We start from the raw sequence: 12,997 nt of genomic DNA on the forward strand, positions 1-12,997 counted from the left end.
CTGGAGTAAGGAAGACCAGGGATGTTTTGAGAGCACCTCGGAGTGAACCTACTTTGCGCAGGTCTACGAGAGCTAGGTACCCTGTGGATAGGCTGAAATATGATGGATTTACAGCCATTCACTATGCATATATGGTTAAAGTGATACAGGAACCAGAACCCACTTCTTTTGAGCAAGCCATGGGAAAAGAAAAATGGGAGAAAGCCATGGATGAAGAAATGGATGCCTTGGAGGCAAATGCTACATGGGAATTGGTACCTTTGCCTAAAGGTAAGAATGCAATAGGCTGTAAGTGGGTTTATAAGGTGAAGCACAATGCAGATGGTTCTGTGAACAGATACAAGGCAAGATTAGTAGTCAAGGGGTATGCACAAACATATGGCATTGACTATGAAGAAACATTCAGTCCGGTTGCAAGGATGGCAACTGTAAGAGCAGTCATTGCTATGGCTGCATCAAAGGGATGGTCTTTACATCAGATGGATGTAAAGAATGCCTTCTTGCATGGTGATTTGCAAGAAGAGGTCTATATGGAGCAGCCACCAGGTTATGTGCATGCTATTCATCCTGAGTTTGTTTGCAGGTTGAAGAAAGCCTTGTATGGCTTGAAGCAAGCACCTAGAGCATGGTCTGACAAGATAGGACAGTATCTTGTCACTATTGGCTTTCAGATTTCCAAGGCAGATTTCTCACTTTATGTGAGAAAAACAGAGAAAGGTATTATGCTACTTGTCATTTATGTTGATGATTTGATTATGACAGGTGACAGTGATGAAGATATCCTTCATGTGAAAATGCTATTGAAGCAGAAGTTTGAGATGAAGGATTTGGGAGAGCTGCGTTATTTCTTGGGCATTGAGGTGATTAGATCACCAAGTGGGATACAGCTCTTGCAGAGGCAGTATGGATTGGACATGCTGTCCAAATATGGGATGACAGGCTGTAAGCCTATTTCAGTTCCTTTGGAGCAAAATGTGAAGCTGAGCACAGATGCAGGTGAGCTTCTAGAAGACCCTACTATGTACAGACGCATAGTAGGAAGTTTGATTTATATGACTATTACCAGGCCAGATTTGAGCTATGCTGTTGGATTGGTAAGTCAGTTTATGCAGGCTCCAAGGAAACCACATTTGGATGCGGCTAGACGCATACTCAGGTATGTGAAGTCCACATTGCAGTATGGACTATTTTATGAGACTGGGGTTCAGATACAGTTGCATGGATACACTGATGCTGATTGGGCTGGTAGTATTTCTGATAGACGATCTACCAGTGGATATGTGTTCTCTTTTGGGAGTGCTGCAGTCACTTGGAGCAGCAAGAAACAGCCTACAGTTGCCTTGTCGAGCACAGAGGCTGAGTATAGGGGTGCAGCAATGGCTGCATGTGAGGTAGCTTGGTTGCATAAGCTACTTTATGATATGCATCAGTCTACAGATGGGCCAGTTGTCATTTATTGTGACAACATGAGTAGTATACACTTGGCAAATAACCCAGTCTATCATGCTAGAACAAAGCACATTGAGGTGCATTATCACTATGTGCGAGAGAGGGTTTTACTAGGTCTTATTGATCTAGTTTATGTCAGCACAGAGGATCAGGTAGCTGACATATTTACGAAGGCATTGGGCGCAGAGAAGCTGCGCAAGTTCAGAGACCTGCTTGGTGTGCAGGAATTGGGATTGAGCTCGAGGGGGAGTGTTGAGATATCGAGCTCCACTCGTGATACGCCAGGGTGACCGTTGTGTATTTATGTCACCGACTTGTCAGTTGCAGACGCGGTTGGTACACCGCCCATGAATAATAGCTACATGATAGCTATCCTTATCTACTCTAGTTCGTGGCTCAGTTAGTATGCCACCTTAGTTAGTTGAGTTTGGTTTGAGACCCATATAGAGGGTTCTTCTATTTCTTTGTACTTGAGTTCTTTTGGCTTACACAACTAATAAGAGGAAAACTGTTTTCAGCCTCCACCCTTGTGTGTCTTCCCCCATTGTGCAAGCAAGAAAGCTTCAAGCGAGACTCCTTCCTTCTCTCACACAATCTTGACACTTCATGGTCCTCCAAGTTTTTGCCCCTTAATAATCTCACTCTCATTAACTTCGAGGACAAGCCTCTACATTCTTTCATAGACATGTTGTAGAACTTCACCGTTGCAATTTAAACCCTACATATATCCAATACAAAGTTGTTAGATGCATTCAATACAAAGGAAACTTCTTTGGAACCATACTTTAGCCTTCTTCACGTGAAATGGTTTTAATAGAGGCATTACTCACTTAGTTTTGAAGACTTGCTTAAAACTTGTATCCAAATGTTGATAGAGCATACAATATGACAAAGCTCATTCCCACCTTGTCACATAATCTGTGAGCATCTGTAGCAGTAAACAAGTTGCTCACATCTGTAAGATGTTCACTTGCGACACCATCTACAATGTCCCTAAATTTATGATTTTTTAATGTATTTTTTACCATATCCTTGCTTAAGACTTTGGCAATAGTATCATTATATGCATGATGGAGCATATTTCTTATTGTAGCAAATTGAGCATATATCCATCTATGATATTGTCCATTTCCTTTAGTTAATTATTGAACTTGTTTAACTAATCGAATGCACTGATGTACTTCTTTGGTTTTTAAAGTGGGCCCAATCTCCAAAGTTTTTGTGAGCTTTCTCTTTATGTTTTGATTCTCCTTCTCCAAGTCCATAACTTTAGACTATAACTCCATATTTTGCACATGTGTAGCATGCATAACATCTTCAATGAGAGACATTGCTTATTGTAGGCTCTAGTTCTCCCTATCCTTCTCAACCAATAATCTATCATTTTCCATCAAAGACTGCATATTCCCTTGTAATCTTGTATGCATATTTGTCAAGGCTTGATGAACCCTTGCTAATCCTTGTGTGATAAGTTTGCATGTGTATCCATACAATCCTTCATTGCCTTCACAAATAAGCTTTACAAATGATGTAAGCCCTTCAAATTGTTGTGGCCTTTCAGTGAGTGGATCGGGTGGATAAATGCACCCATCAACCCAAAGGTCCATATTTTTTTTCCTTGCATCTCTTTCTTGTTGCATCTTGTATCTTATTGCATCATCCGTTTCTAGAGTTCTTTTGAACATTGGTGCATATTCATCCTCCAATTTAAACTGAATATCTCTCTTTCTCTTGGTATGTTATGCACCTACATTCTGCAAAGGAAAATGTATGCCAATTTTAACTTGGATTAACAATCAAATCACACAATTACACCCCTTTGATTCACTATATCTGTGTTCTTTTTTTACCCAGTTGGATCTTGTCTCTTTCTCTTGATTTTAGTCATGATAGACCCTAATAGACCCCTTATTAACCTATTATCTATCTCTAATTAGCATCAAATCTTACATTTTATTCTATCCAAAATATTCTCTCTCTCTCTCTCTCTCTCTCTCTCTCTCTCTCTCAACAAGAATTGATCAAATATATTTTAACACATTTATAAAAAAGCTCGGCTAGTGGAGAACAATAACATCATCTTATCTTTTGCCCTAATTTACTCTCTATCACTCTATTACTTATTTTCTCAATTCATCTCACACAATCTCTCTCTCTCTCTCTCTCTCTCTCTCTCTCTCTCTCTCTCTCTCTCTCTCTCTCATATACATTTATACAAAAGCTTGGCAAGTGGATAACAATAATATCATCTTATCTTCTGTCCTAATATATAAAAGATCTCTGATTATAATATTACTTTGGAATATCTTTTTAGAGAGAGAGAGGTGAGAGAAACCCCTTAAGGGGCAAGAAAGAGAGTCCATATTTCTCTTAAGTCATACAAACACATCATAGAAAGAGAGAATGCATTCACATCTAGGCTACACAAGTGGCTCAAGTTAAAGCAAAGAAAGAGCTAAATCCAATGCCACATCCCATTTAATTGGATAAAGGAGAACGCATAAGCACTTCATGAATGAGATTGCGCATCACTCCTTTGATCCCAAGAATGTTTCAACCAAATTGGATCAAGGAAAAAGTGTGCTTCAAGAATGAAATAACTATCTACTCCTTTGAACTTGAGGATGCAAAACCTAATGTGATTAAGATGATAGAAAGTTAAAGGAAGAAGCATGTATGAAAGTTGAGCATGAGGGAATGCTCAAAAGTTAGCCTAACCAAGGTAACTTTGTCTAATGAAATGAAACCTTGATAATCAAACCTTTGGAGAAACCTCCCACTCACTCCTTGTAAGGGGAACATCTTTAGGCCATGGAACCTACAAGGACCATACTTAGTGGTAGGAAAGATTGAGATCTCAGCTTTCAAGCTCCAAGTAATGCAAGTCAATATCATCCTGATCCTATGGATTTGCGACACTCCAATCATGGGCTTCACACAAAATATTCCAATGACACCTCTACTTCCAATGCCAAGAATCCAAGCTACGTGTGATGACTTAGTCTATGCACCTTGAAGAACTTTGACTCCAAATGAAGCTTATGAACCAAAGGAAAGATGCCAGGCAATTTGACTAAATTTGTACAAAAAGGCAAGTTAGTCCAAACAGATTGTCTAAGCCAGATAGACACCTCAAAGAACTTCAATTCCAAAGAAAGGTGCCAAGAAATGGGAACACACCTTCCGTGCAAAAAGGAAAGAGTTCCAAATAGTTTGTCTAAGCCAAAGAGACTTAGAGTGCTAAGGACATCATTAAAAGACAAAGAATGACATTCGACAATCAACACGAGAACCCTCAATATAAATTGCATTTGTTCTTTGATCCCTTAAAATACATGTATTTGCATGCTTAAGCAATTCACCACAAAACTAATGTGGTGGTTTTGTCATCCAAATAAAAGACATCCCAAGGAAGCTAGATGAATCAATTTTTTTGCATGTAATATGTTCTTATCAAGAAATATGCTAGGCCGAGATTAGATGGGGAAAAGAATTAGGGAGAAATGTATCTTTCAAGAGGCACACACACACACACACACGCATGCATGCACGCACACACACACACACACACACACACGCATGCATGCATGCATGCATGCATGCATACATACATACATACATACATACATACATACATACATACATACATACATACATACATAGAGAGAGAGAGAGAGAGAGAGAGAGAGAGAGAGATTTGCTATGGGTTTAATTGTATTATGATCTTTTTTTCTTCAACATTAGTCCATTAGTATGCTACTTAAAAGTATATACTTTGGGCAAAGGGTGATTATTACTAGTTTACTAGGTATGTCACTCATTTATGATGAGTTTTGAGTACTAGAATTTTGAAATTGATGATTTGAAGTGAATTGTAATGCCCCTTAAAACGAAGTGAATTTATTATTGGTTCTGATAGAGTCATGCCATCAATAGGCTAAGATTTCTTACATCAGCCCTTGTTAGCAGTCCATGCTTGCATGATTGTTGCATTTGGCACTTCAATAGGTTCTCAACCACTACCCAAGCACTGTTTTGATGATTAAGCATTGGTTGAATAAAGGGTCACAATCTCCAATAGTACGATACCATCATGATTTGTCTTTCAAGTAGTGTAAAATGTTTCTTTCGACCTAACATCAAATTGACAACATAAGGTGGAATTTCACTCTGCTTCTTGAAGTAACAATTGATTTTTTTCGAGGGTCAAATATTGCTCAAGTAATTGGCTTGTAAAAAATGTATTCGGAGACTATTTGTAGATCATGATGCAACACAAGAACCACCTTTAACCTAGTTTTCCCAGAAGATGTTTCAGTACCACCCAGCCAACACTTCATTAGATTTTATTCTAAAAACATATCTGCAACAATATCCAACAAGATACATAGTGCTGTGATGCATTATCCAAACCAGCATTATGTCACTACTGCTCACCCTTTTTCTTTTCTAGATTTTAGATTTTTTTGGATTGATTGGTTGTGATATGCCATGCCATCATACTCAATGACCATACTCTTATTGGGACCTAGCTATAGAAATCTAGACTTAGTGATGGGTGAGTTACCATATACTCAAAAAGTTTCCCAAACCATCCTAGCTATCTAGCTCCCCATGGATTCTCGACAGATAGGACAGGAGATGTGCTTAAGCAGCCACCTATCTACACAACTCAAATGAAATATATGCTTGCATGTTGGTAGAGTCCTTGAAATGTCCCCTTGTCCTAGTTCCTACATAGAAAGCTATGTCAGGAATGCACTAAATTTTACCACTACATGTAATAGCATAAACTTGAATTGTAGAGAGCAGAGCTTATGGTAATGTAGTATAACTGCAAAGGCATCGACGTTACCTGCAAGCATATGGCACAACAAATGACATCTCCACATGTATTTACATGATTTCTCTGAGTGACCACATGTCGTGGTAGGGTTTTGAGAAAATCCTCTGTAGCACCTTTGAGTTTAATTTGCTGAGGCGAAGGTGTATCATAACCATCTTCATAGTCCCAATCATCAACACTTGACTGTAAAAAGAAAATGCCAAATCTTCTTTGGATCTAGAAACATAAAATGCAGCAAAATGTCTGGCTACCTTGAAAATTAAAACATCTAACTAAACATGGCTAAGCTTTCCCATGATAATTTTACTAGCCTAGTAGCTAATTTGAGCTCCATGTTCCAAGACAATCTTTTTAGACCAATTCAAAGGTAAATGAAGCCTAAGAAAGCAAGGATGTAAAAGCCTTGGTAAATTATTCGATCCTAGCATACTTTTATGCTCATTCCAGAGCACCGAAGCAACCCCATGCTGAATATACGGAAAGGGATCATTTTCGCTCAAAAGAGATGCTTGAATAATGTATCATTACAGAGATTGATTAGAGCATAATGCCTAGCACACAAGTTGCACCAAGATGGCAATGCTCAAAACCTCATACTTGCAAGGAGATGTCCTCCAATTTATAGCTGGCTACTTTGTATGCAACTTAGTTTAGTTTCCATTACATTGTTTTGTGGATGTTATACATACTCAATGGCTGTAATAAGGTCACGAAATCAACAACAAACTGCATTACTTGTAATAGTACCCTACTTTTACAAGTTGTGACCAGACATTTGCATGTGTTGATGATTGTGAGAATGTATGTAAGCAATTACAGAGTGCATGGTAAAGGAGAAAAAGTTACAAAGTGCATGGTAAGGCGAAAGAAAGAAAGAAAGATGTCCAACCTGCCATCGTTGAGCTGCTAACACTGCAGGGAGAACAAACTCTTGCATAAACCTACCACTGATCAAGTCTTCAATAAAGTCGCCCTGTGAGACAGAAACAAGCAAAATCAGTTAATCAATTCTTAATGCATATGGTGGCCTGATTGACTAAAGTGTTGGTAGTAGCTTTGTAAATTAACCAATGAAGGGGGTGAACTTGAGCCAGAGCTTGCATCAAAGCGTTCACAGTGCCAGTATAAACGAGAAGCTTCTAGCACTTCAACCAAAAGTATTGCCCCTGTAATTGCACCCAAGCCCGCCCCTCGCAGAATCCCTGATTCTGTTGTTCTGCTTGCTAGGACTCCTGACACAGCACCAATGCAAGCACCCACTGCATACACACAAAACCCATCACAGAACAAATGACAACATGAACCTACCATTGAGGCATCAGCAAAGTCCTATTGTCTGCAAACCCATGAATGAAGCTTTTCATGAGACAAATGAGATGGAGCTGGCCCAACTTGGCTCTTTTGCTTTTGCAAATACAATTGATTCGGAATCATCCAACAGTAGACAAAAACTTCCTTTAGGAATATTCCGAATCAATAAATCAGAAATGTGCCATCTCCATCCTTGATTGCTCCACTACGAGAACTTGCAATCCATTTCATAGATAGAAAATATTAACCAAGTGAAACATATAAACCCTGAGAATTCACACAATCTTCTTATCAAACATCTCTGCTTTCTATCCAGAAATAAACGAATGAGAATTCACGAATCACAAGCACCCACCCAAAGCAAACGTTCCTGTCAAGGCCCCAGAAATGCAAGAGCAGATAGCACGCCAGACAGCACGCCGGATGCCGCAGATAGGGAAAGATGGTAATGGAGTCCCACCTAGCGTAAGCAGGAGCCAAGAGAAGCCTGGACGCAGAGTGCAGCACATGGAGCAAGCATGGCTTGAGGCCTCGTTATAAGGGAATGTGCAAGCAGCACAAAGCCACACAGGATGTTTGTCCTCAGCTTCCCCTTCCTCTTCCCAGTACTCCTGCTGTAGATGTGCAGGTTGTTGCTGCAGCAGATGCTGATGATCTTCTTCGCTTTGTTGCTGTGATTGGTGCTGCTGCGGCGGCTCGCAAAGGTCTCGATGTTGTTGTTGTTGTTGTAGATATTGGCTCCTTTGCTGTTGTTCTTGTTGGTGGTGGCGGTGCTTCTGCACACAAAGGTCTGGTTGTTGTCGTCGGCCTTGATATTGTTCTCCCGGCGGCGGGCAAAGGTCTTGGTGTTTGACATAATCTTCTTCCATGGATGATGGCACTAACTTTTTGCCTTCTCTCCCTTTGATTGAATTCAGCAAGCAAGCAACAATAGATAGATTCAGATTAAAAATCACACGTCCAACTGATGGTGATATTGTTGGTGGTGGTGACGACGACCACCACCTTTTGCCTTCTCCCTTAGATTATTGAAGCATGCAACATTACACAGGTTCAGATCAAGAATGACACCAACTGACGGTGGCGGTGCTGGTGCTGGTACTGGTGCTGGTGACGATGATGATAACAAATACTTTTCCCTTCAGATCGAAGAGAGCAGCAAACACAAATTCGACTGAAGGATCTGACTGACTCACAATGGTGATGATAATGAGGGTAATAATAGCTATTTGCCCCGAGTCCTCAGATTGAAGCAAGCCACAAACACAGATTAATTAAATCAAGAAGATAATGATGGTGATGAGAATGATGTGAGCAACCCTAATTTGCCCTTCCCTCAGATGGAAGCAAGCTACAAGCGCAGATTCAAAATCAAGAATCACACACTGATCAATGATGATGATGATGATATGCTAGGGCAACTGAATATTTTTGCAATTGGAGTGATTTATGAATCTCAAAGCAGAGAAAGGCGATGGAGATAAGGGCTTTTTCCACGCGAGCGGTTCTTGGACGATAGCGGGAAGTGAACATGGGAGATCGAAATTAAGGAGGTTGCGTCCCTCCATAAGCCCTATAAATACATTATTATCATTGTTGCTCTGCTTCTTCTTCTTCTTCCTCTTCTTCACTGTAGATAGATTTATTATTGCTCTGCTCATGGTCACGCATTTTGCGTCTCCCCTGGGGCCTGCGGTCACTTCTGCCATCACAGCAAAATTCCAAAACTTTACTTTTTGTTAAATGATCTACAGAAGAGGAAAAGTCTCTCTTGGGCTTTCAGAATTTCCACCTCTCCGCCATAGCCACATCACATTGGCTGCTGGCGCAACCCACATCATCATGGAACAGAGCAAGCCTCCGATCGATCTCAGGAGCTATGGCGGCATGCCCGAGTGCGAATAACCCAGATCAGAATTCCGCTCAAACTGGCCCCCAATTTAAAAAAACTCCTCTCCATCCAGAAACCTGCGTTTGATGATCCACTTCTCTCGGTGGGCCAAACGAGAGGCAAAAGTACAAGGCTTTATTCTTGTCAGAGAGTTTGAAAACCTAAATAGTAAATTGGATATCTAGACGTGTCTCTCTCTCCCCCCCAAATTTAGATGTCTAGACAGCCTCTCTCTCTCTCTCTCTCCCCGCCCAGATTTGGATATGTAGAGTCTAGACCCCTGCGCCCTCTCTCTCTCTCTCTCTCTCTCTGTCTGTCATTGATCCTCCTCTCTCCCTTTTAACCCCCTCCTCTTCTGTCAACATTGCCCTCAAGAAGGACAGAGCAACCACCTCCTTTAAGAGTCCGTCAATCTTTCTCTTTCTGTCTTTCGGTGTGGATCTCAGGATTAGAAACACTTTGATTATGGACCCTCTCTCTCTCTCTGTCGGCACATTATTATCATCGCGGCTTTCCATAAGCACTACAATTTACAAATACATTATTATCATTGTTGCTCTGCTTCTTCGTCTTCATCTTCAATGTCGAAGGGCTTCCCTCATGCAGCTCAGTGGCTCACACATTTTGCATCTTCCTTGCCATCATGTCGAATAGCTGAAATAGGTCTTGACGTTGTTTTATAATTATGGAGAAAGGGGCCATTCCCCCGTCTTTTAAGAAAATATGCACTTTTCTTTTCTTTATTTTCCTTTACTCTTGATTACGACAAAAAGGGAAGAAGGTAGATTGTAACCTTCTGAAAGATTGTACTTCTCTAGATGGTTGTTACGGTTGCTAAAGTGAACATTGTAATGATGAGACAAAATTGAAGGAGGAGAGTATATTAAGTCTACCTACAAATATAGTACTAAATTGATTATATCAATACACTATCGATTACAACACAATGCATTAAGTAAGTGACTAAATATACTAGCACAACTTATTATAGTAGTTTATACAACTAATTATTTATTAAGTTATAAGTAATACGTAAATAACTCAAAAAAAAACTTTAGCATTGATTAAACTTACATTAATGACATGACACTACACATGTATCATAGTTATTTAGTTAGTTTTGGTTGTTTAGTTAATTTAGTTAGTTTCGGTTATTTTATTTAGTTAGTTAGTTTATTTAGTTAGTTGATTAGATATAAGTTAAATAGTAAGTAGTAGTTACTTTAGATCGTGTGTTAGTTACTTGAGAGAGAGAGAGAGAGAGAGAGAGTGTGTGTGTGTGTGTGTGTGTGTATGTGTGTGTGTGTGTGAGAGTGAGAGAGTTTAGTTTTGGTTATTTGTGGTTAGTTAGTTTAGTTAGTTTATTTACTTATTTCATATAGTTATTTAGTTAGTTTTGGTTGTTAGTTTATTTAGTTAATTTATTTAGTTAGTTGATTAGATAAGTTAAATTGTAAGTTAGTAGTTACTTTAGATTGTGTGTTAGTTACTTTAAATATAGTTTAAGGTTAGTAAGGTAGTAGTTACTTTAGATATAGTTTAGGGTTAGTTTGCTTTTTTGGTTTAGTTTATATATGTGTTAGTTACTTGAGAGAGAGAGAGAGAGAGAGAGAGAGAGAGAGAGAGAGAGAGGTTGTTTTGCTTGGTATGGTTTAATTTATTGGTATTTTGGTTTATTTTGTGCAGTTTGTTTGTGAGGATTGCTATTTCAGGTCGGTGATCTCTCTCTCTCTCTTTCAGGTTGTAAGTTTGTTTTGATGTATTTATTGGTTTAAATAGTAAGTTAATTAGTTAAATATAGTAAGTTAGTTAGTTAAATAGGTTGTTAGTTAGTTTGGTTAGATTTGTGGTTAGTTAGTTTAGTTAGTTTTGGTTGTTTATTTAGTTTAGTTATTTAGTTTATATTTGTGTTATGGGTTAGTTAGTTAGTAGGTTTTACCTTAGATTAGTTGCTTAGTTACTTTAGATTGTGTGTTATTTTAGGGTTAGTTTGTTTTTTGGTTTTACTTTATATATGTGTTATGGGTTAGTTAGTTAGTAGGTAATCTCTCTCTCTCTCTCTCTCTCTCTCTCTCTCTCTCTCTCAGGTTGTAAATTTGTTTTGATATATTTATTGGTTTAAATAGTAAGTTAGTTAAATATTGTAAGTGAGTTAAATAGGTTGTTTTTTTTGTAAGTTAGTAGACAAATTGATAATTGATTAGTAAGTTAATAGGTTTTACCTTACACTTGGTTTAGTTAGTTTAGTTGGTAGGTTACTTTAGTTTAGAGGTTGGTTAGTTAGTGCATTGGTTGGTTGGTTAGGTGTATAGAGAGTTTGTTTGTAAGGTAGTTTAGTGTTAGTAAAGTAGTAGTTACTTTAGATATAGTTTAGGGTTAGTTTGCTTTTTTGGGTTAGTTTATATATGTGTTAGTTACTTGAGAGAGAGAGAGAGAGAGAGAGAGAGAGAGAGAGAGAGAGTGTGTGTGTGTGTGTGTGTGTGTGTGTTGTTTGGTGTGGTTTAATTTATTGGTATTTTGGTTTATTTTGTGCAGTTTGTTTGTGAGGATTGCTATTTCAGGTCGGTGATCTCTCTCTCTCTCTCTCTCTCTCTCTCTCTCTCTCTCTCTCAGGTTGTAAATTTGTTTTGATGTATTTATTGGTTTAAATAGTAAGTTAGTTAGTTAAATAGGTTCTTAGTTAGTTTGGTTAGATTTGTGGTTAGTTAGTTTTGGTTGTTTATTTAGTTTAGTTATTTAGTTTATTTAGTTTATTTTATTTAGTTACTTTATTTAGTTTAGTTAGTTTATTCAGTTAGTTGATTAGATAAGTTAGTTACATTATTATTTAACACACAATCTAAAGTTTAGGGTTAGTTTAGTTAGTTTACTTAGTATGTTTAATTAGTTACTTAGTTTTGGTTATTTTATTTAGTTAGTTGATTAGATAAGTTAAATAGTAAGTTAGTAGTTACTTTAGATTGTGTGTTAGTTACTTTAGTTATAGTTTAGGGTTAGTAAGGTAGTAGTTACTTTAGGTATAGTTTAGGGTTAGTTTGTTTTTTTGTTTTAGTTTATATATGTGTTAGTTACTTGAGAGAGAGAGAGAGAGAGAGAGAGAGAGAGAGAGAGAGAGAGTTTAGTTTTACTTGTTTGTGGTTAGTTAGTTTAGTTAGTTATTTTATATAGATATTTAGTTAGTTTTGGTTGTTTAGTTAGTTTAGTTATTTTATATATCCCTCAAGGCTAACGCGTCTTTTTGTCCAGTATGGAGGCTTCTACAGCAAATAAGAATATGTCTGTAGAAGATGTTATACAGTGCACTTCTAACGTGCAAATGAATGCACGCAAAATAAAGGAGGCCACAAGGAAAAAGGTTGTTCGTCATGCACTTAAGCATGTTGCTGGGCATGATAGCTCCGTTGGTTCCTTAAGGTTTATTCGTTGCTTGGATGGGATTGAAAAGCAAGTGAAGACACTATTTCGGCGTCAAAAAGCTTCGATTTCAATTTCTGAGAACA

At 38.2% G+C, this 12,997-nt stretch overlaps 1 protein-coding gene across 4 annotated transcripts; it reads right to left on the minus strand.

The window, feature by feature from the left end:
• Positions 1 to 2,778: 2,778 nt before the first annotated feature.
• LOC148040339 (uncharacterized) lies at positions 2,779 to 9,773 on the minus strand. Of its 4 annotated transcripts, none has more exons than XM_087698561.1 (6): positions 9,399 to 9,773; positions 7,962 to 9,308; positions 7,364 to 7,554; positions 7,185 to 7,268; positions 6,305 to 6,478; positions 2,779 to 3,203 (listed from the first exon to the last, which is right to left on the minus strand). In XM_087698561.1, the coding sequence occupies exons 2-6, from the start codon at positions 8,473 to 8,475 to the stop codon at positions 3,189 to 3,191; spliced, it is 978 nt and encodes a 325-aa protein (XP_087554687.1). In that variant the 5' UTR covers positions 8,476 to 9,308; positions 9,399 to 9,773; the 3' UTR covers positions 2,779 to 3,188. The 4 variants fall into 4 exon arrangements, with proteins under 4 accessions (XP_087554687.1, XP_087554678.1, XP_087554660.1 ...); XM_087698552.1 differs by lacking the exon at positions 2,779 to 3,203 and adding an exon at positions 3,872 to 5,582; XM_087698534.1 differs by lacking the exon at positions 2,779 to 3,203 and adding an exon at positions 3,872 to 6,182 and having other exon boundaries at positions 9,399 to 9,766.
• Between the last annotated feature and the right edge of the window lie 3,224 nt (positions 9,774 to 12,997).

This window comes from Lygodium microphyllum, chromosome 2, assembly GCF_053477565.2.
Source record: "Lygodium microphyllum isolate KBCC chromosome 2, Lygodium_microphyllum_v1.1.10, whole genome shotgun sequence".
NCBI classification, from domain to species: domain Eukaryota; kingdom Viridiplantae; phylum Streptophyta; class Polypodiopsida; order Schizaeales; family Lygodiaceae; genus Lygodium; species Lygodium microphyllum.

Bases quoted from the DNA above. Each gene is read 5' to 3' on its own strand.
- LOC148040339 (XM_087698534.1), bottom strand. From the start codon at position 8,475: ATGGAAGAAGATTATGTCAAACACCAAGACCTTTGCCCGCCGCCGGGA. The intron at 7,269-7,363 runs GTTAATTTACAA...TCTGTCTCACAG, and splicing joins CAAGTTCACCCCCTTCATTG to GGCGACTTTATTGAAGACTT. The intron at 6,479-7,184 runs GTTGGACATCTT...TTCTTTTTACAG, and splicing joins TAGCAGCTCAACGATGGCAG to TCAAGTGTTGATGATTGGGA.